This window comes from Populus trichocarpa, chromosome 2 (genome assembly GCF_000002775.5).
Source record: "Populus trichocarpa isolate Nisqually-1 chromosome 2, P.trichocarpa_v4.1, whole genome shotgun sequence".
Classification (NCBI taxonomy): Eukaryota; Viridiplantae; Streptophyta; class Magnoliopsida; order Malpighiales; family Salicaceae; genus Populus; species Populus trichocarpa.
In genome coordinates this window covers 8,505,352-8,528,428 of record NC_037286.2, presented here as the reverse complement: position 1 = coordinate 8,528,428, position 23,077 = coordinate 8,505,352, and the positions used below count along the sequence as shown (strand labels likewise).

Sequence of the window (23,077 nt, the reverse complement as noted above, 5' to 3'; positions counted from 1 at the left end):
TTCCATATATATTACAGGGACAGAATATTTCAGGGGGGGCCCGGGCCCCTGCTTGCCCCCCTTCCTTCCGCCCCTGCTTACATAAAAGCTCTACATTAAATGACAGATTGATAATTTATCTACGAGTCTACAAAATCACAAAAGGAGGTTGATGTCAGAAATTTGTTTTAAAAATATGATTAATGGATATTTCTAAGAACAAATTAAGAGAAAAATCCATTTATTTTTAAAATTAAATTATTCTTCAATAAAAATATTTCAACTTCTTGTTTAAAAATAAATTGTGGGTGTATCACAAATCGATCTTAAAACACGTCACATTTCTCAAAGTTTTATTACTTCTTTTCCCTTTCTATTATAAAATAATTAAAAATCTATTTTCTGAATGGAGGGAAAAGACCGTAGGCTAGGAAACAAACAAATGTAACACAAATGTTTGGATTTAGCGATTTAATCTGTGTTTGAGATATACGATATTTTTTTTAAAAGAAAATTAGATTTTTTTTTTAATTTTTGGTAACAATATATCAAAATAATCAGAAAATATTAAAAAAATATTAATATAATGCTTTTTAATGCTAAACTCACTTTTTAAAAACACCAGAATTTTTTTTATTAATGTGGATGTCCGAGCTAGCTTGCGTTAATCTTGATTAATTTCACGGATTTTATAATTAACAATTATATAAGCTTTTAGTAGCGGGAAGGTTTCTAAAACACAAATTGATAACTTTATAAACCAAATCTAAAACCGGCTACCCCCTCCAATAATTTTAAATGCATTTGTAGGCATCATTTGGCTACATAGTGCAACATATTGTGCCGCAGTTGAAGCATCATTTCTCATGATTTTGATGGCAAAATGCAGGTGCAACCTGTTGCGCACACGCAACCTGTTGTGCACACGAGCACTTGGCCTAAAACATTTTGTGCCGTGCTGCGGCTTGCTTTTTGTGAAAAATTAAATTTTTATATTTATTTTAAATCATTATTTTTTAATATTTTTAAATTATTTTAATATGTTAATGTCTAAAATAAATTTTTAAAAATAAAAAATAAATTTTATTTTAATTTAATATATTTTTGAGAAAAAACATCTTAAAAAAATAACAACTATTACATTTTAAAACATAGCAGGCGATGCTGAAAGCCCACCTCGACCAAGCGTGTCTCGTTAGAGTTCACCCACCGCTGCATGGGTTCCCAGCACGAGCACGCTGTTAGATTTGTATGCGGGTAAAATGAAAATAAAAGAAGACGAATATGGGAGCCGATTTGGACATGTTATTGGAGCAGCTAGACCTTGGAAGAACATGAACATCTTAAGAAAGAGGAGCTCGGAAGCCTTCTTATTTACCATCATAAGAAAAAACAGTAGCAAATAACTTGCCCATTTATAATTTCTTTATTATTTTAATCTTATCTGCGGAGCGATGAAGAAGTTTCTTACAGTGGTCACAAAACCAAGCTCAAAGTCCAATCCATCTAGAAAGGCCCATTAGCAGTATTAAAAACGCGGGTCAATTGTGTCGTCTCTTTCTAGAAGCCGCGGAACATAAAAAAAGTGTGAACCTTCGCCAAACCTTTTCAAGCCAGCGCCAGATTCCATTTTTCTCCCTCCCCTACCCTTTGTCTATCACAGCAATAAACTCGTAATTACAACAAAATCCAGGTGCCTTTTATCAATAAGTCAAGCCACCCTTAAAGCACGCAGGGTAGCCGGTAGCTTAGTGTGGACCCGACCCGGACCCAACCGCAACGGTTTAACTACTCACCTTCCGAACATGAACTTGACGCGCTATTACAAAACAGAAAATCCTTCCTCTCATTACATATTTCTTGTTTCTCTAATCATGGGTTCCGTTGAGCTGCAAGGTACTAGTGGAAGAAGATCATCACTAGAGATTGTTAATAAGAGTGGTGGAGAGTTAAAAGAGATGAATAGTGAAAAGAAGAGTAATAAGAAATCTTCATATTTTAGAAAATTTGGATGCTTGAAAATTGAAGAGGATAATGAAAAAGGGAGTGTTGTGGAGACAACAGGAGAGCCTGTAAATCCTACTCACCTAATTATTATGGTTAACGGTATCGTTGGCAGGTCTATTCTCTCTTCTTCTTCTTCTTTTTTCCTGTAGGAATTTATTTTTGGTGATAAGAGGAGCTCGTAATGAAACGATGATTTTTGTAGTTTAATTAAGAATCAGCTGGTTTACTTCCAGTCACGCACGGTATAGCATTCATTATTGATGTAGCTGTAGCTGTAGTGTTTTGCATTTATTTATTGGTGTATGAATGTGCAGTGCTCAAGATTGGAAATTTGCGGCTAAGCAGTTTTTGAAGAAGTATCCCAGAGACGTTGTTGTTCACCGTGAGTTTTTTTTTTTCCTTTTTTCGTTTTTTTGTGGGATCATCAATAGGTTTTGATTATGGAAATTAATGGCGCTTTGATGCAGGCAGCAAAGTTAATTCATCAATGTTGACATTTGATGGTGTAGATGTAATGGGAGACAGACTAGCAGAAGAGGTGAGCTAGGAAGATGTTCATATGATGCCTTCTGTTACATTTTTTTTTTTTTTTGGGGGGGGGGGATTAAGATTATTTGGCATTCAAGTATTTGCTTAAAAAATGTAAAAGTAATTCTTCAGGTGATATCAGTGAAGAAAAGACACCCATCTGTTCAGAAGATCTCATTCGTTGGCCATTCATTAGGTGGGTTGATTGCAAGATATGCTATTGCTAGGCTATATGAACGAGATATCACCAAGGAAATTTCTCATGAAACCGGCAATTGTAAAAGTGATGAATCTGAAGATAAAGATAACTGCGTGCAAGAGAAATCCAGAGGCACAATTGCTGGATTGGAGCCCATGAATTTCATAACCTCTGCCACTCCACATCTTGGTTCGAGGTTTCATAAGCAGGTGATTCGTTTATTCTTTATAGATGCTTTTACGGTAAAGAGTTTAGTTTAAATATTATTTAGGTATAGATTTCTTTTTTTCTCTGTTGTTATTCGAGGATGGAGCCAATATGTTGTCTTTGATGACACAAAATGTGTTTTGACATATTACATTATTTTGCGGTACAGATAAATTAACAATTTGTCTAGTCTACAATAATTTTCCTGAAGAGCCAAAGAGGTCTACTGATTACAAATATGTTGTTTGCTCCTTCGTTTCTCCTCTTTTATCAAACCTCTAAATTTGATTTTATGACTGACTGGGTTAATACTGCCATGTAGATTTTTTTTTATTAACATGGGTGTCTGGGTCAGCTTGCACGCACCTTGACTAATCCCACGGGCCACTGAGGTTTGTGGGACTCGAACTGGTGACCTCTAAGGAGCAAACCCAGGACCTGATCAGTTGAGCTACACCCCTCAGGGTTTGCTAGGATGTTTCACTCTTAGTGATGGTAGCTAGGATGTCAGTTGAGCAGCATGAATTAAAGAACATACATGTGTATACTGAACTGGCATAGTTTTGACATCAGTCCCATGATTTTGTTATTTTTAGGTCCCAATGTTTTGTGGCTTTTACACTCTGGAAAAAGCAGCTGCTCGAATTGCTGGGTTTCTTGGTAGGACTGGAAAACATCTGTTTTTGACTGATGTTGATGGTGGAAAACCTCCGCTTCTTTTTCAGATGACTAGTGACTCTGAAAATCTTAATTTTATGTGAGTTTGATAAACTTATGATTTATCCTGGAAATATAAACACCCTTGTGATTGTGAATGATTAGGAAAGCTGCCTTCATACCTTTTCTTGTCTCTGCAGATCTGCTTTGGAATCCTTTAAGCGTCGTGTGGCATATGCAAATGCAAGTTTTGACCGTATCCTCATTGATTTTGTTTTTTTTAAGTTATGAACGAACAAGTTTCCGTACCAAATGGTGAAATGCAAAAATAACAAATTTTTGGACAAATCATGCATAATTTAAACCATCCGAGCACAAAATTTCTCAGGATCATACTTACTGCCAAACTGGGGAACTTGACATGCTCTAGACATTGTGGGATGGTGCACATCATCTTTACGGCGAAGAGATGAACTCCCTAAGGTACATTTTCAGCTTCACTAGACTGTTTTGTGGTATGAGATGAAAAATTTGTTATAACATGATTAATGCTTTTCCCCTTTCAGAGACAACATCTCTCAAGACATGAGAAATATCCACATATTGTTAATGTGAAGACAACAGAAAATGCAAGCCCTCAGCATGAAATATCAGAGGTCAAAGCTTATGATTGCAAGACTATTGACATGGAAGGTTTGCCACTTATTGCTTCTTCTAACTGTTTGGTTAAGTCAATATGCTCTAAAGCTTATGAGGCCTTGTTGAGTTTATTTGTCGTGTTACTTGTAACTTCTAGGCTCATGTAAGTTAATTTCCGTGTCAGAAAAAACCAAAGAAAATATAATCAGTTAAAGGTAAATTCTACCATCATAATGAATAATTGGTGGACTAGAGGCAGGGGAAGCTTTTTAAGAGATGGCCTCATGGAATTGAGCAGAGTTGAAACTTTTTGGGCAAGCGTGTTTTTGGTTGGACTCCTGTGGTGAAAAAACCAGTATTTTTCTGTGCTGGGCTGTTTCATATGGCCTTCTGAGAAGTCGAAGAAAAAAGACTGGGAATGTAGTTACAGATTCTTCGTTTACCATGGAGAACCAAACATGATCATTGATTAAATACTGTTATTTCCATGGGTTATAACTTATTTTAAAACACTTGCAGAGGAAATGATCAGAAGCTTGACACAGTTGAGCTGGGAACGAGTTGATGTTAACTTAAGTGGAAGTATGCAAAGGTTCTTGGCGCACAGCACCATTCAGGTAAAGTTGTCTTTTTCTTAGAGGTGGAGTTCTCTCTATTTCATTAGGAATAATATTTGAGGCCTTTACCATTTACTGTCTAATTTGATTCTCTTTTCTACCACACAAACCAGTAGAGTATTCCAGAGTCGCATGTTTTCACGTGCTTCCGTGAGATTCATATTCATTTTCTCTCTTATTTTCAGGTGAAAATCTCCTGCATCAATTCTGATGGGGCTGACGTTGTCCAACACATGGTTGACAATTTTCTTTTGTGAAAGGTGCAAATTCTATATGATTTATCTTGTCAGTGATTTTTTCAATGATATATTTCTGCATCCTCGGGGGAAATTCCAGCTAACCTCACTGTGAGTAGCCGATACAAGGAGGGAAAACAAACTATGCTGGAAGCTCTGTGTTAAATAATATAGGAATAGGGTAAGGGAGAGAGTTGGGGAGAGAGATTAGTGAAACTTTTACATAGAAAGCAATTGCACATATTCATGTAATCTTTTATCCTGGTAGTATGTGTAAGTTAACAACCTGCCGTGCGTCATTTCTCTGTGCCATCATGAGAATGGGCGATGTTAATGATGATCAAGATGAGTTCATAATCCGTTTCCCTGTCACATTTATTCATATGGCTTTTACTTTCCTGTTGACGTGAAAATAGTTGCTCTGAGTTACCTCTGTTAATCAATGACAATGATCCATTAACATTTTGCCTTGTCAAAGCATTTTAAACCGCCGCCCCACCTCCACCAATTTACATTTTCACGTTTTGCAGGGTTGAAGGTGTGTGATGAGATAATTTTTTCAGCCCAGAAGAACTTTCCCTGGGTGTAAAATATTTTCTTTTGTAGCCCAGTTAGGAACAGCGCAGCCCCTTGTTATTGAAGCCTCAGCTAGCTCGTTCTTGACTTCCTTCCGAGGATCAAAAACCAAGGTTGGGCGATATGAAGGTACACGAATCTTTCGTGCTGCTATAGGTTATCTAGTCTGCAGAAGCTCTTACTCATTGAAAACTGATTAGGAGCCGGAAAATCGGAATTTATAATGATTGTATTCGTGAACTTCAACGACACGGGGACTATTGTCCTTAATTAGAATGAAAGATCTATAGTCTTGGGAAATTTTCGAGTGAAATTTGCCACGCTTTGTAGAAATCAATAACATTACACTTAAAAGACAACACTCACTGTGTTCGCAAACCATTTGTATTTGCACATGTTAAGCAAAAGCTACTGTGGAACGAGGGAGGATAAGACCTGATCTTGTGGTAAATACATTTTTGGTACGTGTAAAACTCACGATTTCCATCTCAAATGGTAACCTGTTCAATAACAGCATGCTGTTAGGACTTGGGAGATCTAACGTGTTGGTGTTATTTTTTTTATTTTCCCTTTAAAGCTCGAGGAGGAGCTGTCGTAGTTCGATGCAACAAGTCACAAGCACATGGTACGAATCAAACGGATTTTCGCTCTTTTCCCCGAGACTCAGCGTGATAGCTTGCAGGCAAAAACCATACCTTCCATACTCAGATAATTGCAGTTCCCCAAATATGGGCTTCTCAAGCAAACTCGATAGATCATGCTCCTACTCCCTAGAAGCATACCCTCAAACAGTATCCGCCTTGGGAAATATATTCTCATACTCTTTCCAAGACAAGAAAGAAAATGACTTGGCGTGTCAAGTTGAGACTGCCAACACTGTTCAAATCCCAACCCTACTTAAGCAAGCAATACGAACGTGAAGGAAGACAAATGAAAGCAGAGAAACGAAAGGAACCCGTTATGTCATTCTATCAATACCACCTGTGATAAATCATAGACACATGTCCTTTCAGTAGATTAAGAAATCTCACATCTATCATTTGGTGTAAGTGAGGGGTTTATATTTTTGTCTTTCTACTTGGATTGATTCACCAATTCATTTCTCTTCCTCCGCCTTGTCTTTCCTTGCTCTGCCTCTGGCTCTGAGTATAGTACCCCTGGAGTTTCTTTTTTGCACAGATGTGGGGATACCTTTGGTTTTCTGGTGGCTCATGAAACGAGGTCGAGGTCCTTCCCTTTTCGTTTTGAGGTCCTCACCCATTTTTCTTTAAGGCTGGCTGGAATATCCTCTTTTTGGCTTAGACATTCAATCTTATTTAGATAAAAACAGACTCGTCTTTTTGGTTTGTTGAGGTGGCAATGAAGCACTGAACCTCTCTTCGTACACTTTTCAGGATTCAGATTCATATTCAGTTACCTTCCTGTACTGCCACTGTCATTCACTTTCATCCTCCTTTCTATTAATTTACTCTGCTCTCACACTCTTATACCTTCCATTTCTCAAGGTTCTACTTTCAACCACACCCTTCCTCTCTATCTCTCTGCATCTCTCTGAGGAAATGGGCAGTGCTAAAATTGGCTTCAGTTGTCACAGAAACAGACAACTAATCATTTCCTTGCTATTTATCTTGGTTTCAAGCTCGACCCTTGTGAGATTCACGGCTGAAGGTAAGTCGATCCAAGTTCATTGCAAGAAACTAGCTCATAAGAGATCCAAATTCTTATTTTGCAAAAATGAAAAAAAAAATTAACGCGTTCTGGAATTTAACAATGGTCAGTTTCATTTCTCTGCAGGTAGGGTAACTACCAAGCTGCTGGAGGCGGCTCCAGAGGTAAGAGATATTCTGGCTCTTGCCAAACTTATTGGTTTCTCGTGTTTGATTTTACATTTTAAGCTTTAGCAATAGAAGTTCAACAATTATCTTTGACATAAACAGAAGGGTGTAGAAGAGGAGAAAATAGCGGTGAGAGCTCGGACAATAGGGTCAAGGCCACCAAGATGCGACAAAAGGTGCAACTCTTGTGAGCACTGTGAAGCAGTTCAAGTACCAATAACAACACAGGCCCATAGCCGTAAGAGAAGTCGATTCTCTGCTGCAATTTCCAACATCGCGTACTCTAGAGGTGATGGCATCTCCAATTACAAGCCAATGAGTTGGAAATGCAAGTGTGGGAACTTAATTTTCAATCCATGATTGAAAGAGATGGGATATGTTTTGGTGAAGAAGATCGCTTTTGTCAAATGTGGATATCCGACTTCAACCCCCGTGTATCTCGTCTAACTTCTGCCAGTTGACTCCCCCTTCATATGTAGAGTGCTAAAAAAATCTTTCTTCTTTTGCTACTCTTGTAATTACCCTTCTCATCCTACAAATCCTTCTTATTCTGCAAGTGTTATCCTTTAAATTGTTGATCTTACAAGGCATTTCTTTCATTGTCAAGAACATAGTATTGACTATCCAAGATAACTAAATTTTGCCTATCCGTCTCTCACTTCTCAATGATCAGTTGGTTTTTGTTTTTTTAATTTTTCTGAAATCTAGACCGAAAAAATATATTTATATATATATATAGAATGTAACCTAGGATTTAGTGCCTTAATTTTTCTTGATTATTTTTTTGAAATGTTAATATTGATGGAGTCGGGGAATGACGACATGGGATGTGTTGTTCAAATATGATAAAGATGGGAGCATATCAAGTATGTCAGAAAGCTCTGCTTTCGTATCTTACAAGATTTGTGCACCAAAAAGCCTGCCCACCTCGAAGGCGTAAACAACATCACACTACATATAACCAAATCGTGCCCATGTCATCCTCATATTTCCCTTTCACCTGTTGGTTTGTTAACTTATGCGTTGGTGTTTGATTCATGTCATTCATTATAGCAAGATTTTGGATGAATTTGCTGCAAACCCCCTGCATGCTCTTTGCTTAGCTGTCAGAAAAAACCTAAACTTGTTAGCAGCCTCATCATTAAAGCAACATGGATTAAAGTCCAAGACCTTTTATGTTAACTCGTACTTAAGCTATGGAAGCTATTATTGTGAGGTCTAGTCTTTAGGCATGTTGGATGAAAACGTTTCAACTCTCTGTCCTCTGCTCTGCTTCCATCGTCAATAACACGCTTGTTGATTGAGCATGGTAGACATCGGCCCTTGTAAAGTTTAGGGCTTTCATACACTTGTTCAATTCCATAATATTTATCTCTTAGTAAACCAGAAAAAGAAGTTGTGGGTCTATTTAACAGTTGCACCAGGCAGTACCCTTATACGGAAGGGTCCAAATTAGAAATTTCATTGTTTCAGGCTTCTGGGAGATAACAGGCTACATAGTGTATATGATGGCTCTTTGTTTCCTCTCACATAAAGTAAGGAACCTGGATTGGTTTGATGCAGGTATTTATTATGGCTCTGAAAAGATACGGGACCGGGGCTCACACTCGTCATCGTAATTAATGTGGTTGTTTGGAGCTGCTCGCTCCCCTGTGTCCCTTCTCCTTCTACCTCTTCCTCTTGATGCTGAAATGATGGGGCCGTTTATGGTGGTAGGTAGAAGCAACTACGGCTGAAATTATTTTTGAAGGTTTGTAATACTAGATTTTCAGATTTTGAGTGGCAACTGAAAAGCATTACATCGAGAGTGGCTACTCTAGCCTAAGATATGTTTGTATTTTACGAAAAAAAAAACGTAGTTCTTTGCCTTATATGAGGTTTGCCTAAGAAAAAAAAAAGATTAAATTATAAACTAGTCCCTTTGGCCTCTTAAAATAAACTAAATAGTCCTTTTTGTTTTATAATGACTAATTAATCCCTTGACTATTATCATGCTTCATTTAGTATTTGTTTTTCAAAGAATATCTTATTTCCTCATCAATCTTTACATATGTATTTTTTTGTTTTCTATTTCTTAAAAAAAAAAAATTGGGTGAAAAAGATCAAATTATAAATAGATAAAAAAATAGAGACTAATTATTTTTTTACCTATAAACTATTAACAAGAACTAAAGAGTGTGAGAAAATCATTGTTCACCCACACCTATTATATCGTTTTCTTCTTTTTTCTCCTTTTATTTTTTTTATTGAATTTTTTATAATTTATTTTTATTGAGTAATTTGTTTCTTTATGTTTTTTTTTCTTTCTATAGTTAAAAAAATAAGTTTTAAAGAAAAGTCATATCATTAAATTTTATAAAGTAACAAAAACTAAAGAGTGTGGAGAAATTATCGTTCAATCACATCTTTTGCAGTGTGGATCACAATGTTTTACTTCTTCTTCTTTTTTTCCTTTTAGATATTGAATTTTATTATGATATTTTTTTAATTTTTTTTATATTTTAATATTGGGATGATCGAGAATTTAGCTTTATAATTTTTTTTCTTTTTATTTTGCATTTCTATAGGGTTGGCATGGTTTGCCCTATGTTAATATAGATTTTCTTAAGATATGTAAGTTTTAATATATTTTATATAAATATCTTTAAAATATTCAAGATATTTATAGAGATATTTATGGCGACGTGTATATTCTATAATATATATATAAAACCTAACAAAGAATGATAAACAAAAAACCTGAGATAACCGAGTCATTTTCTAGATCAAAAAAAATATGGGTGAAATTAAGGAAAGAATGACGAAATAAAAAAAATCAAATTGATTTAAAAAACTTATTAACTTGACTTTTTACTTGGTTCGAATTTAAAATTAAACTGTGTGAAAATTATCATGTCGTGATCCAGTTAACTTGACCGGTTTGAAAATAACCTGAATAATTATTTAAAAACAAATCCGAGTGTAAAAGACTTTGAATTTTTTAAAAAAAAAAAACTTTACTGTTTTAGTATTAAGTAAATTATACGTGTCGGAAGAAAGCAGATTCGCTATTTTAGCAAGTAACAATATCAGAGGATCTGTTGCCCCAGCCACTGAAGAGATCGGTGTGATATTTTCGATTTTTAACTTACCACTCGTATCGCATTGGGTCAACCATAAAATTCTAGCTTTTAGCTTTTCAATGGAATCAACTTTCCCATTCTGGCTGAACTGTCTCACGGGGAGGAAAGGGACCCGAAATTGCATGCCTCCCCTCATTCTGTCGAGCTACATGGAGACGTCGACCACATCATGAGTCATGACAGATACGCCCCTTACAACTTTGTTAATTACTCATTTACTTTTCGAATACTAGAATTTGATTGTTTGAATACGTGTTGATTATTAACCTTTTTTAAAAAAAAAAAAAAAAATTTATGGTTTCATATTATTTTAATGTGCTGATCTCAAAAATAATTTTAAAAAAATAAAAAAAAATTATTTTAATGTATTTCTAAGCGAAAGCACTTTGAACCGCAACCGCTACCACAATCTCAAATAAGCCTGTAGCACCGCGATACGTAGCTAGGTGCTATTATTTTTTGTTTTTGTAAAACATAAACACGCAAATATGTTTTAAAGAAAACAAATTATGATTCAGGTTATAACCATGACTTGTCAAATAAATATGTCAAAGTATGAAATTAAAAAAAAAATTAATTACCAAAAAAAGATTCAAAATAAGAGATAACAATTAAAATAATAGGGATCAGATTTGCAAAAAAAAAAGAAATTAGAGGATGAATAATTTTGGATTCAATTACTAAATTGAAAAGAAATATCAATTTCACAAAAAGAATTAAAGAGGAAACCATCAAGAGAAAGAAGATCAAATTTTAAAAAATTAAAATTTTTTATTAAATGATGAAATTAAAAACAATTGAGCCAAATTTGAAATATCAAAAAATAAAAAATTTAGATTGAAGGATGCAATAAAAAAAATAAAAAAACTTACAAAAAGGTTAAAGATAAAATTAAAAAATAAAAAAAATAAAAATTGATACTCAAATATGCTGAACTAAAAAGGATTATCATGAAATTTTAAATGTCACACACAAGTTTCAGGGGAGGAGAGAGAAAAAAATCGTTCCAATAACAATTTGTCTAACAATACTCAATATGCACCACATGTGAGAAAAGAAAATTAACCATCAGAGGATGGCGCATGCGCAGCCAAAGCGCCGCGACGTCCTCCCACGTGCCTGATAGGGTTTTATATATATATATATATATATATATATATATATATATATATATATATATATATATATATATATATATAGATATATATTGTAAAAGACTAATTAATTTACCCCTTTAACAACCTTATTATAATAAAGAAAACCCACATGAAAATATAAAAATACCCCAAAGAAAGCTTAAACTAATTTTGAAACAAGGGTTATTTTAGTAAATTTATGGTGTTTAAAAATATGAAATCTCAAAAAAGCCTATAGAAGTCAATTATCTGATTTTTTAGCTTTGAAGAACAATGAAGATATTTTACTATTCTAAAAAGGGAAAAAAAAACCTTTGTATATCCAAGCAAAATGAAAATAATAAATGGATCACACGAAAAAAAAACTATTTCACTCAGGAGGATAGTCTTGCCAGCCGATTCGATGAAGTGAAAAAACATCCATCCATTATTACAATCCATGGTAGATTCTCTAATTGAGTTCTCCACTGGCTATATATTTTATTTCTCTGTTTTCCTCTTCCCTTTTACACTTTCTCGAACCATTTTCGTTGGAGACAAATAATTCGAGATTATATCCTCATCTAAGATTTAATTACTCCCTTCTGCTTCTTTTCACAAACAATTCCAGCCACTCCTTTCTCTAGCTGCTACGCTACACCCACAAAGACGACCAGGTAGGTGATTGTAGAAAGTCACGGGAGTTCACACGTACGACTTCATGGGACATGCCGACCACCTCGAGATCAAGGCATGTCGTTATTATAGGTTTGTTTCAACATTGGCTCTTGTATGAATTATTTTGGTCATAATTTCTTAATTTTCTGTTCTTGAGATTTGTTATCTGAATCTAATTAACATACAATCATAACATTTAAATTGTCTTTAGATATACTTATAATGATCATTTCGGCCATACTATTATAACGAACATAAATATATCATGAATTATCTATTATGATACTTTCTTAACATACAAGTTTGATATTTAAGTATCTATCAAAACATTTATAAGTGCTATTTCAACTATATCTTATTGTGATGTTTATAGAAATGTCATTATAATTATTATCATAAATACAAGATCATACTTGTCACTTACGTTAAGAGTAAATCTTGTGATGCTGCTTATTATAATGTTTGAGAGTGTGGTTGCGGTTGTTTTTTAAAGTGTTTTTCACTCAAAAATATATTAAGATAATGTTTTTTTATTTTTTAAAAATTATTTTTGATATCAGCGTCTCAAAATAATTTAAAAACATCAAAAAATATATTATTTTAAAAAAAATTAAAAATATTTTAAATTTTTTAAAAATATTTTTAAAACACAAAAATAAATAGGATTTGAAATGACATTTATTAGAAACGTGAATTTAAGCCTAATTTGGTTTTTTCTTTTCTATTTATTATCATATTTGAAAAATCGTACATTTACATTAACATATTTTTCCGTGATTGCAAAAAAATCGTACATTTACATTAAATATAATGGTGATAGGGTGATGGCGATGCTTACCGGTGGAGATGATGATAGTTTTTGGAATAATAATAGAGAGATGAAGGTTTTTAATTATGATGGTTATAAAATATTAATAAAATGATAATTAAACATAGGTGACGTACGGGATGGTAGAAAAGGACTCGTCGTTTGCAAGCAGCCAAAAATATATTGGATTTCTTGTTTCTCTTTTTTATGAAGGGATTTTCTTTTTAACAGAGGGGTCTCTTCCTGTGGAAATTAAATCTTATTCTACACAATTTCAAGCAGGGGGAGAGCTTTGATTGTGGTTTGTATTACATGGAAACTAAATATTACGCGGAAAAAAAAGAGAAAACTACTTCTAAAGCAAGAAGGAATCGTGGTTATTTGGCTAGATTTGGTATGCTAAGCTAAAAGGAAAGGAAAGGAAAGCAAGGGGAAAGGAAAAAAAGAGTGACCCACCTTAAACCAAGAGTTATTAATTTCGTTTTATTTTTAAAGAAAAAATAGAATAAATCAAAACAAATTTTATCTTTTTTTAAATCTCCATTCATTCCTAATTTTTAGGCTAAATTTCAACCAAGATGTTTCAATTTCATCCCGTCTATTTCGTTCCATGCAATAATACGTATTTTTTGCCTTTTATTTTTTTAAAAAAAATCTATGTTTTTTTTTAAATTTCATCTTTCAATACTTGATTTATTGGATATTAGACTTTATAATTTGTTGCGGTTTGTTTCCTTGTAGTTATCTCAGTATCATGATCCATGTCATAAGTTTGACGGGTTAACTCAATTTTTTTTTATTGATTTTTTTTGCGGTTTCATCATTTATCATCTCCAACATTTGGTTAATTATAAATTAGATTTTGTCATTTGTTTCGGTTTGTTTTCTATAAAGTTATCATGGTCTCATAACTTGGGTTATGAGTTTTGCGAGTTAACCCGGATAGACTTAGGTTGATTTTTTTTGTCCTTTTTAGATTTAATTTTTTTAAAAAAAATTTATCATTCGATAATGGGTTTATTGAGAATCGAACTTTATAATTTGTTCGATCTGCTTTCCATAAAGTTATTCAATCTCATGACACATGTCACAAGCTTGACAGGCTAACTTAGGTTTTTTTTCGATTTATTTTTTATAAGGTTATTCCGGTCTCATGACTCGGATCATGGATTTAGAAGGTTAAGCCAAGTTGATTCAGGTTTTTTTTCGAGTTCTTTTTTTAAATTAATATTTTTTTTTCAACCTCATCCTTCAATATTGGGTTGATTGGAAATTAGAATTCATAATTTATTTCAATTTACTTTTTTATGGGATTCTTGGGTCATTTTTTGTTCCTTTTTTAATTATTATTTTTTTAATTTCATCTTTTAATATTGGATTGATTTGGAATTGAGTTTCACAATTTATTTTAGATTTGCTTTATATGAGGTTATCAAGGTCTCATGACCTGGTTTGCGGTTTTGAAAGGTTAACTCGAATTGATCCAGGTCGATCCAATATGTTATTGTTTCAATAATTTTTTTAAAAAGTATGTTGTCTTGAATTTTTTTTTAGTTAAACTAAGTTTTTACTAGTTATCAAATCAATTGGATAATATCGGATCAACTCTCACATGATTAAAAAAAAAATTCCTACTAGAAAAATATTAGTTATGCCTGAATATTTTCTTTTATTTTAAAGAAAAAATAAATATGACCAGTAGCCTAACGCGAGCTAACAATTTAGTAATTATTAAATATAAATATTTAAATTTTAAAATTATTTTCTAGATACCTGACATCTCAAGTTAAATTTTTTTTATATTTAAGTTAAAATTATGTGTATTAAATTAATACTCTGAATGATATTATATTAACAGTGTATAACCTCAAAACTGCACACCAAAATACCAAGGAAGTGAAATGTATAGTTTACAAGTAAAAAAAAACAGAACCGGAAGAGATTTGAAAACCGTGAAACCTAGTCGGTTTAAAAAGTAGACAAACAAAATGGCCAGTGAATTGATGCCAATTTAGCAAACAGAAAGAATTGCCGACATTTCTGGGTCACACGTATACAGTGCCACACCCCTTGTGGTGGTGGACGTTTTTGGAGCCTGTACTCTCTTGTTCATACTCTGTTGAGTTAAAAGAGAGAGAGAAACAATGTTCGCCCTCTTTAACCATTAACTGTCCCCTCCCTTCTATTCTTTTATCAGCCAGGTGCTTTGGTTTTTCTATTCCCGCTTATAACTCATTTCTCTTGAGAACAAGTGAACAACATAAACCTTTTTACTGTGAAAAAAACTGCCTTTACTGGTCTCCTATACATACAAATACACTTCACTGCCAATCGCAAAGCTTCCACTTTTTTCTTCTGGGATCTCCTGCTCAGTGTTCTTGCAGGTACCCTTTTGTGTCTTTAGCTTCTCTTTTTTTCCACTTCCGTTAAGTTATGTCAGGTTCTTATATCATATATTATACACACATGCTTTGTTTGAATGGTGTCTTGGACTTTATGTGCTTGGAGTTCTTGTTTTTCTACTAAATTTTTTTATGAAGTTCTTAATTTTTAGTTGGGTGTGTTGTAGACAGCTATGGATATCTTTGTCTGATTGCATTTCGTCTGTTTTCATCTGTCCATATTCGATATTGTTTGGGAAGAATATTCTGTTCTGCTAGAAATTGCTTTTATTTTTGTGCTTAAAAAAGATTGTAGCTCTGTCATTCCTTGTCAGTGTCAGCTCAATTTCTTCATTCATATATCGATTCTATTGTTCATTCAGCTTTCAAATGTCTTTAATATGATTATATGTCTATGAGCAACACAGTAGAGATGAAGTTTAGTTTTCAGTTCTTGTTCATTTTTGTTTCATAGCCGAAGAAAAAAATTTCTATCCCGGATTATTATCTGGCAGTTTGTCTTACTCAAGCGTATACATTTTGTTCAATTAGGACTGATACAATTACTTTGGCATTTTTGGGGTACAATTTTTTATTGTCATAGAATGTTTCAGGGTACGTTGTCCTTGTGCAATGTCCATCCATTGTGTTTATCATCTTGGCCTGAACATATTGTAACTTAGGATTTTCGAAAAATAAATTAGAAGGTTTAGGGTTGTTTGTTATGGAGACTTTAAATACTGATTGTTCTGTTTTGATCATTGTTTCCACTCACAGATTGGAATTGCCAGTTCCTGCTGACAATTGAAGGATACACACTCGTTTCAGGACTTGAACATGTTGAAGCAGTCATCCAGTAGAAACCTGAGGTCCAAAGGCTTTAAGGTAAAGCATTTCATTCAGGTATTTCTGTTGCTTGCCATTGGCGTCTGGTTGGTCAACCAGCTCAAGCACTCTTACCATAAGAAGGCAGCATACGAGGACAGTACTGGAAAGATCTCAGAAGAGGTTCGAGGCGATTATGAAGTCGTAAAACTTGGCAGGAAAGGCCTCCATCCTCGGGTAAGGGAAACAGGTTTAGAGATTGAAAATCATGAGGGTAAAGCAGAATTGGAAGAAGAAATCGAAGAAATTAAACCTGGAGAAATTGAGGATGAAGGAAGTGGTGGGGATGAAGAAATAGATGGACATGATCAAGTAAGAACAGAAGAGGAAGAAACTGAGGAAGTAGAGGATCTCATTGATGTAGACGATAAGGAAAGGGAAGAAACAAATGAAGATCAAGAAATTGAAGAGAAGGGCGATCAACTTGAGGATGTAAGTTCACTAGATGATCAAACCCAAAATGAAGGCGAAAGGAATTTACAACAGTTAAGAGAAGAACATTACAGGGGAGATGATGCATCTAGCTCTGTGATGCAGAACTCCCAATCAATAATCACACAACTTGGGATTGGAGGTCTGAGAAAGATTAAGGAAAACGAGATAGATAATGCAGAACACATAAAATTAGAGCAAGGGTATAAAAGCCATGGCGATGAGGAGGTTGTTTTTTACCCAATCAGGTCAGGTCCATACGGAAATGATGCAAAAGATATCGGCTTGGATTCCCGTTCATTGATTGATGATCATATTGATGGAGGAGGAGTTTTAGGGAAAGCCACGGCCTCTCTTTCTATTAAATACTAGAACGGGTCATGAAGCTTGATGCAAATGCTGCAGGGAAGGTCGGAGTCTGATCTTACAAGCCATGAGCTAGAATAATGATAAATAAGCAGGAGCATTTAGGATATATACTTGTATGAACCATCAGAGAGAGAATGCAGAGAAAAAGCTCTGCATTAGTTAGTGACTGCTAGTGAGGATGTAGGTGTTCTTTCCTTCTGATTCCGCCTAAGTTGCTGAGGATCAGCCTGTCGTCGCTACATAGCGGGACAGGAAGCAAGTTATTTGGTGTGGTTAAAATATCCACCCTATGGAAGTGGGTGATTTGAAGTCCTAGACATTCCGTGTTCCTGTAAACTGTAGCCTAGGGTGAGCAATTGTACATACATGTTTCTGTTTATTTATGTCTCTAAATTCCCTTATATGCCTCGATGAACTTACTGAAATTGAACATGATAAGTGCAGTTGGATGATCAAACAATCTGCATGAGTGATTAGAACAGAAAAAAATGAGTCTATCTACTTCAATCTCTGTGTAAAGAGAGGGCGAGGGGCACACCCCAAGTAGGCTAAGTATAGGAAGAAAAGGTATTTGTCCTCTGGAAATAGAAGGGACCAGTAGAGAGGGAAGTCTCTCCTTGTGTAGCCAGACAGTGTTTAGTGCAAAACTTGATTCACTTACAGAAAAGAAGAGCATTCAATAATCCTAGATTGCCAATGCAATGCCCAGTCGTGGGCTTGAAGTCCACCTTGTAGGCAAGTATTTGAAGTTTTGAACTCAAACTCGTGTTTGTTTTTTAGTATTATATTTTTTTTTCAGTTTATTTTAATATGTTAATATTAAAAATAATTTTTAAAAATAATAAAAAATATATTTTCAAAAACAACCGGACTTATATTGCTACCGGTGAGATTCTCAACCATGATAGTTGCTTGCATTAAACCAACATCAAGAAATTTTTACAATATTAGGACATGTGAGTTTTAAATTTTCCCAATAGAGTATATAATTTATTTATTTATTTCCTTTCAACTAATTGACTTTCTCAAAACTGCCAAATAACCTCATCCATCCATCAAGTTTCCGAAGGCGATTTGACTTTTACCAATTAACTTACTTCAACTTCGGGGTTTTTTTGAGGAAAAGTTTCCTGCAATATTTATTGTATTTTTAAATAAATATAAACGTCTTTATTTGGTTAAAAATAATTCAATTATGAACCTTATAAGCAAGTTCATTCTTTATGAATACGTTATATCAGTTTAATTTGTTAGAGTAAAAAAAAAAGTATTCTAACTCTATTAATAATTTATTTATTAGTTTTAATAATTGATCATAAAATGGTTTATCTTTGACTGTAACAGCAAAGATAAACTTAATCATTTGAAAAATAATCCAAAAATATAATGTGACTGCAGGTATAACAATAGCCTTGAACAGAGATTAATTGAAGTTTTGACGCTCAATAAATTCAGACAATTACAGCATGCACGAAGCCAGTAAACTTTCGCGTGCTTTCCAAAAATTTTAATATAGTTGAAGCATTCAAAGCTGAAATTAAGAACATTATTAAAACAGCGGTCCAGTTAACAAGCAATGCGAGCTATAAGCCTCGGCATGCGGTGTCAGAAATCCAAATTAGAAGCTGGAAACGAGTAGCAAAACCTCCCTCAAGATCAGCAAGAAAGACCTGCGCGTCAAAGGCAAAATAACATCCCCAGTTTCATGGATGCTTTGGATGGCTCTTTTGGTGCGCATTCCACTGAATAAGCATCCACACTATTGATGTACCTGATTGAAAGGAACAGATGAACTAAATGGAGACCAAAGAAAGAGATTTTTCTAAAGTTGCATGATGATCTTCTGTCAAGAGAACAAATAAAATTGTGAAAATGCGCAATTTGGCTGGAAATATAAACCGTAAGCTCACGCCGATCTACCTTTACCTTAGGATTTAGTGGAAAACCAAAAAACTTGTATCCCAGTATTCCACAGTATGCACAACAAACCAGACTTGCAACTTGCAAGCAGGCTATGCAAAACTAAACCTAGAACCAAAATGGGTTGGGCAAAGGGGCAGACCTACGGCAAGCTTTGGGGGTGCTTGGCACCCCCAAGCTTGCTGTGGGTATCATCTATGCATAATAAACTAGGCCTGCAATTTTTTACTATGAAACATTAACCCTCATTAGTTAACTTCCATTGCATTAAAAGAAGAGGATGTTTTATTTACTCCCTTGAAACATTCTCTAACTCTAAGCATGGAAACTAGCTAGGTGCATTATAGGTGGTCCAAGTTCATGAAGATGCATAGAATTTCCTAACGCATGGGCCATCATCAACTGTTTGCCGCTGTTTACCAAATTTATAGCACTATATATATAAATTGTCTTCAAAGTTTTTAAAAATTTAATTTTAGTCCTTAAATTTTCATTTTTTTATAAAAATTATTCATTTAGCCCCTCTAAGAATAAAATATTTGCTCCCCAACCTTATAGTTTTTATGATGGCACCCCCAGTTAAAATTTTCTAGTTCCGCCCCTGGTTGGGCATGAAAAATATTGGTAGATAAGTGATACAAGGACAGAAAAATCAAACATTTCAGGTCTGCTAAGAAACAAGCATACCTGCAAAGATGCTCACGGTAGTCAAGTTTGCAATGGCCATCGTCTGATATATGAGGTATTCAGTCAAGAAATGCCCGAAGGCATAGATGAACGATAAAAAGGTGGCCAAATAAAGTGGCTTGTTGTCAAGATTGAATGCACAAAGAAAGCAAAGAGTGCAAGTCAATAGTGTCCAAACTCCAAATGTTCTTCCATGAACTTCAGTCACTGCATAACAGTTAATAAAAGAGGGTGGGAAAAATCAGACCATGATCAATTAACACGAACGAGAGAGAACTCTCTACCACTGAAACCAGTCAAAAAGATGTTACAAACAAAACTTCAGCCATAAAGAAATAGATGCATCTTCTGGGTTTGGAATTGTTGCACGCCTTTGTTTTATGAGAGTGTTTTGCTTTGTCTTTGAGATTGTGATGTTATTTTTCTGGATTCAAAATCAAAGGAACAAAATACACTTACATGAAACATAACCGTTGATCTTGGTATTCAAACCTAAGGAATGAAGAAGTTTCTATTATTGTCATTGCTGGCTAAAGTTTTTCTGCCAGCAAATGCATGTTAACTAGGAGAGTTTAATCACCAATCAATAAAGTATCAGAAAAGACAGGCCTAACGGGTTCAATTTGGTATCCAACTAATACTTAAAGAGCAACTACCAGTTTAGCGTCGGACATTTAATCACCAATCATCGAAGTATCAGAAAACACACTTCTAGTGGTCATGTCAGATCAAAAGGTATGCTCTCTCATCTTAACCATCCATCCAGAACTACTGTGAACTTATGTGAAGCTACAAAAAAAATTCCTCGTAGTATAGTAAAGAACAATGGTGGGAAATGAGAGAACAGAAAAGGGATCAGTGGAAGTAGATCAGGTAAGATTTACTTGATTTACAATGCATGAATGTTTGGGTTTTCTGTCGTTCAGATTGGTGAAACCTGTGATGTAGTTCTTTTCTTCTAAACAAATAGTTTATTACCGCTAGTGGTTTCATGTAATAAAAATTTTACCAACACATTCTTCAATCGGACTCTTAAAGTCCCTCTAAGTTAAAAGTACGCAGGAAGCAACTATTTGAGTACATTGATAAAACTTCAAACTCTAGGAACCATCCTGCCTTGCTCCCTTAATATAATCCTCCATTTCAGGTACACAATTGCCCATGCTCATATATGCAGCATCAAAGAACCACATCCCAGATCTTGGGGACAAATCCCCATAGAACTAATCAAAATCATTTTAACATTCTATGCTTTGCTTAACAATGAACTGAAATTATCTTTCTTGGACACCAGATTTAAATTTACCCCACTCGCTGCTGCTCTATAACAAATAAAACATTGGATCAAATCTTAATTGGGTTTTGATCCCCTTAAATAATCAGGATCCAAATTTTGCATGATGCAATTCGACATTAGGCATTAAAACACACAAACCGTTAGAACCCAGGATTTTAAGCAAAAAACGGGGGGGTTTGACTTTTGGAGGAGATGTTGAGTGAGTGAAAAGAAAGAAGCTTACTGGTTGTATTGGACAAAACAGCCAGCCTAAGAGCCCAAATGTCGAAGAAACCGAACCAAACAGATGCTAATCGAAGCGAGCCCACCAGCATCAGCCACCATCCTAATGCTTTCATCTTTTGCCACCAGCGATTTTGATTTGGTGTTTGTTTTGTTGTTTGTCGAATTGCCGGAGGAGGTTTTCTACGATGACTACTTTGCTAACAAGGAGCTTTTTTAGTAGCAGTTTAGTACGAGTTGATTTTTAAAATATTTTTTATTTAAAAATATATTAAAAATTATTTTTAGAAAAACATGATTTCAAATTCTTGACTTTGTTTATTTTTGTATTTCAAAAAAAATTTAAAAAAAAATTTATTTTATTTTATTTTTTTCTTTACTTTAAATTAATATTTTTTTAGTGTTTTTAAATTATTTTGATGTGCTAGTATCAAAAATAATTTTTAAAAAATAAAAAATATATATTTTGATACATTTCTAAATAAAAAGCAATCCAACTTAAGTATCTTGATTTTTATTTCAAAACTAAAAAAAATACTAATTTTTATGTAAAAACCTTACTTATAGCTATAACAATAACTAGATATACTAAAATACAAGGCGATGAAAGTAGTTGTTTTATTGTGAATTATAATAATAAAATAATTATTTTTTCCCTCAATCTAATTAAATGTAGCATTGCTTAGGAGGGTATTGGGATTTTTTTATCTTTTTATGAACATTAAAAATATTTAAATGATCTTGGAACCAAAAATTATAAGCTTTTGGTTTAGGGTTGGTATCGGTTTTTTTAATTTTGGTATATGAATGGATTACTAAAATGCCTCTTGAGTCAAAAGACTGAAGCTTTTGGTCAAGGGTTATGAATGTATTTTCAAGTTGGTTTTTTTGTTATTTTCTTTTTTTGTCAAAAGTATTGTTGTATCTAACCATAATAAAATAATAATTAATTTTAAAAAATTGTTGATGCATGATTTACACATGTCACCGCATGGGCGGCACTCCTGCACTTTAGACGGCATGTGTGAAGCCTCTCAGCGGTTCAAGCTACCCGACCGCCATATAGTTAGACACGTTAATATATCATCTTTCATCTGGTGCAGCATGTGTCTTCAACGGTTGATGGTTTGTCATTGGCAAGCCTTCCCCCCTCCCTAAAAAAAAATGTAGATGAGTCTTTTTTGTTTTTGGTACTTGTGCTTTGGTTCTTTTTTATTTTTTATTTTTGTCCTTAACTTTTTAATATGAGTTTAATTTCCTTTCAATTTAGTTATTAATCTCAGTTTGTGATATATTATATTTTCTAATTTAGTTTTTATTCTTTTGATGTCTAATTTTTTTTTTACTTGGTTGTTTTATGGAAAATGATTTTTATAATTTCACCCTTCAGTCTAAATTTATTTTGTGTTATTGTTTTTAATTTGATTTTTTAATGATTTCACCCTTCGGTCTTTTTAATGATTTTTTTTTTGTTGGGGTTATTTTTCTTTTCAATCTAATTTTTCTAATGAAATTTTTTGTCCTTTCTTATTATATTTTTTTTTTACTTTGTCCCCTTGAGTAAGTGTAATTTTATTTTATTTTAGTACTTGAATTTTAATTTTTCATGTATTTTTTAAATTTGGTAGTTGTCTTTGAATTTTTTTATTTTTTTTGCTTAACTGTTTATAAAAAGTTTATT

At 33.8% G+C, this 23,077-nt stretch overlaps 4 protein-coding genes across 9 annotated transcripts; 3 read left to right on the top strand and 1 right to left on the bottom strand.

The window, feature by feature from the left end:
* The first annotated feature begins 1,726 nt into the window (after positions 1-1,726).
* LOC7472626 (putative lipase ROG1) lies at positions 1,727-6,761 on the top strand. Of its 3 annotated transcripts, XR_008058610.1 has the most exons (12): positions 1,727-2,098; positions 2,301-2,368; positions 2,454-2,524; positions 2,647-2,922; positions 3,517-3,677; positions 3,778-3,833; positions 4,008-4,060; positions 4,144-4,270; positions 4,736-4,833; positions 5,019-5,093; positions 5,600-5,774; positions 6,223-6,761. XR_008058610.1 is itself a non-coding variant. In XM_024595918.2 (11 exons), exons 1-10 carry the CDS (start codon positions 1,785-1,787, stop codon positions 5,088-5,090), a joined length of 1,296 nt encoding a protein of 431 aa, XP_024451686.1. In that variant the 5' UTR covers positions 1,727-1,784; the 3' UTR covers positions 5,091-5,093; positions 5,600-5,945. The 3 variants fall into 3 exon arrangements, 2 of the variants coding, with proteins under 2 accessions (XP_024451686.1, XP_024451687.1); XM_024595918.2 differs by lacking the exon at positions 6,223-6,761 and having other exon boundaries at positions 5,600-5,945; XM_024595919.2 differs by lacking the exons at positions 5,600-5,774; positions 6,223-6,761 and having other exon boundaries at positions 1,728-2,098; positions 5,019-5,428.
* Positions 5,636-8,127, top strand: LOC7472625 (EPIDERMAL PATTERNING FACTOR-like protein 2). 3 transcript variants are annotated; one of them, XM_024595920.2, is made up of 5 exons: positions 6,071-6,106; positions 6,223-6,327; positions 7,151-7,313; positions 7,440-7,477; positions 7,583-8,127. In XM_024595920.2, exons 2-5 carry the CDS (start codon positions 6,268-6,270, stop codon positions 7,838-7,840), a joined length of 519 nt encoding a protein of 172 aa, XP_024451688.1. In that variant the 5' UTR covers positions 6,071-6,106; positions 6,223-6,267; the 3' UTR covers positions 7,841-8,127. The 3 variants fall into 3 exon arrangements, with proteins under 3 accessions (XP_024451690.1, XP_024451688.1, XP_024451691.1); XM_024595922.2 differs by lacking the exons at positions 6,071-6,106; positions 6,223-6,327 and adding an exon at positions 5,636-5,774; XM_024595923.2 differs by lacking the exons at positions 6,071-6,106; positions 6,223-6,327 and adding an exon at positions 6,911-7,068.
* A 7,086-nt stretch (positions 8,128-15,213) lies between these two features.
* LOC7467238 (uncharacterized) lies at positions 15,214-17,671 on the top strand. Of its 2 annotated transcripts, none has more exons than XM_024594731.2 (2): positions 15,214-15,587; positions 16,362-17,671. In XM_024594731.2, the coding sequence occupies exon 2, from the start codon at positions 16,422-16,424 to the stop codon at positions 17,271-17,273; it is 852 nt and encodes a 283-aa protein (XP_024450499.1). In that variant the 5' UTR covers positions 15,214-15,587; positions 16,362-16,421; the 3' UTR covers positions 17,274-17,671. The 2 variants fall into 2 exon arrangements, with proteins under 2 accessions (XP_024450499.1, XP_024450500.1); XM_024594732.2 differs by lacking the exon at positions 15,214-15,587 and adding an exon at positions 15,700-16,199.
* Positions 17,672-18,693: 1,022 nt separating this feature from the next.
* LOC7467237 (ergosterol biosynthetic protein 28) lies at positions 18,694-21,613 on the bottom strand. Its single transcript, XM_002301096.3, has 3 exons — positions 21,398-21,613; positions 19,878-20,084; positions 18,694-19,041 (listed from the first exon to the last, which is right to left on the bottom strand). Exons 1-3 carry the CDS (start codon positions 21,510-21,512, stop codon positions 18,974-18,976), a joined length of 390 nt encoding a protein of 129 aa, XP_002301132.1. The 5' UTR covers positions 21,513-21,613; the 3' UTR covers positions 18,694-18,973.
* Between the last annotated feature and the right edge of the window lie 1,464 nt (positions 21,614-23,077).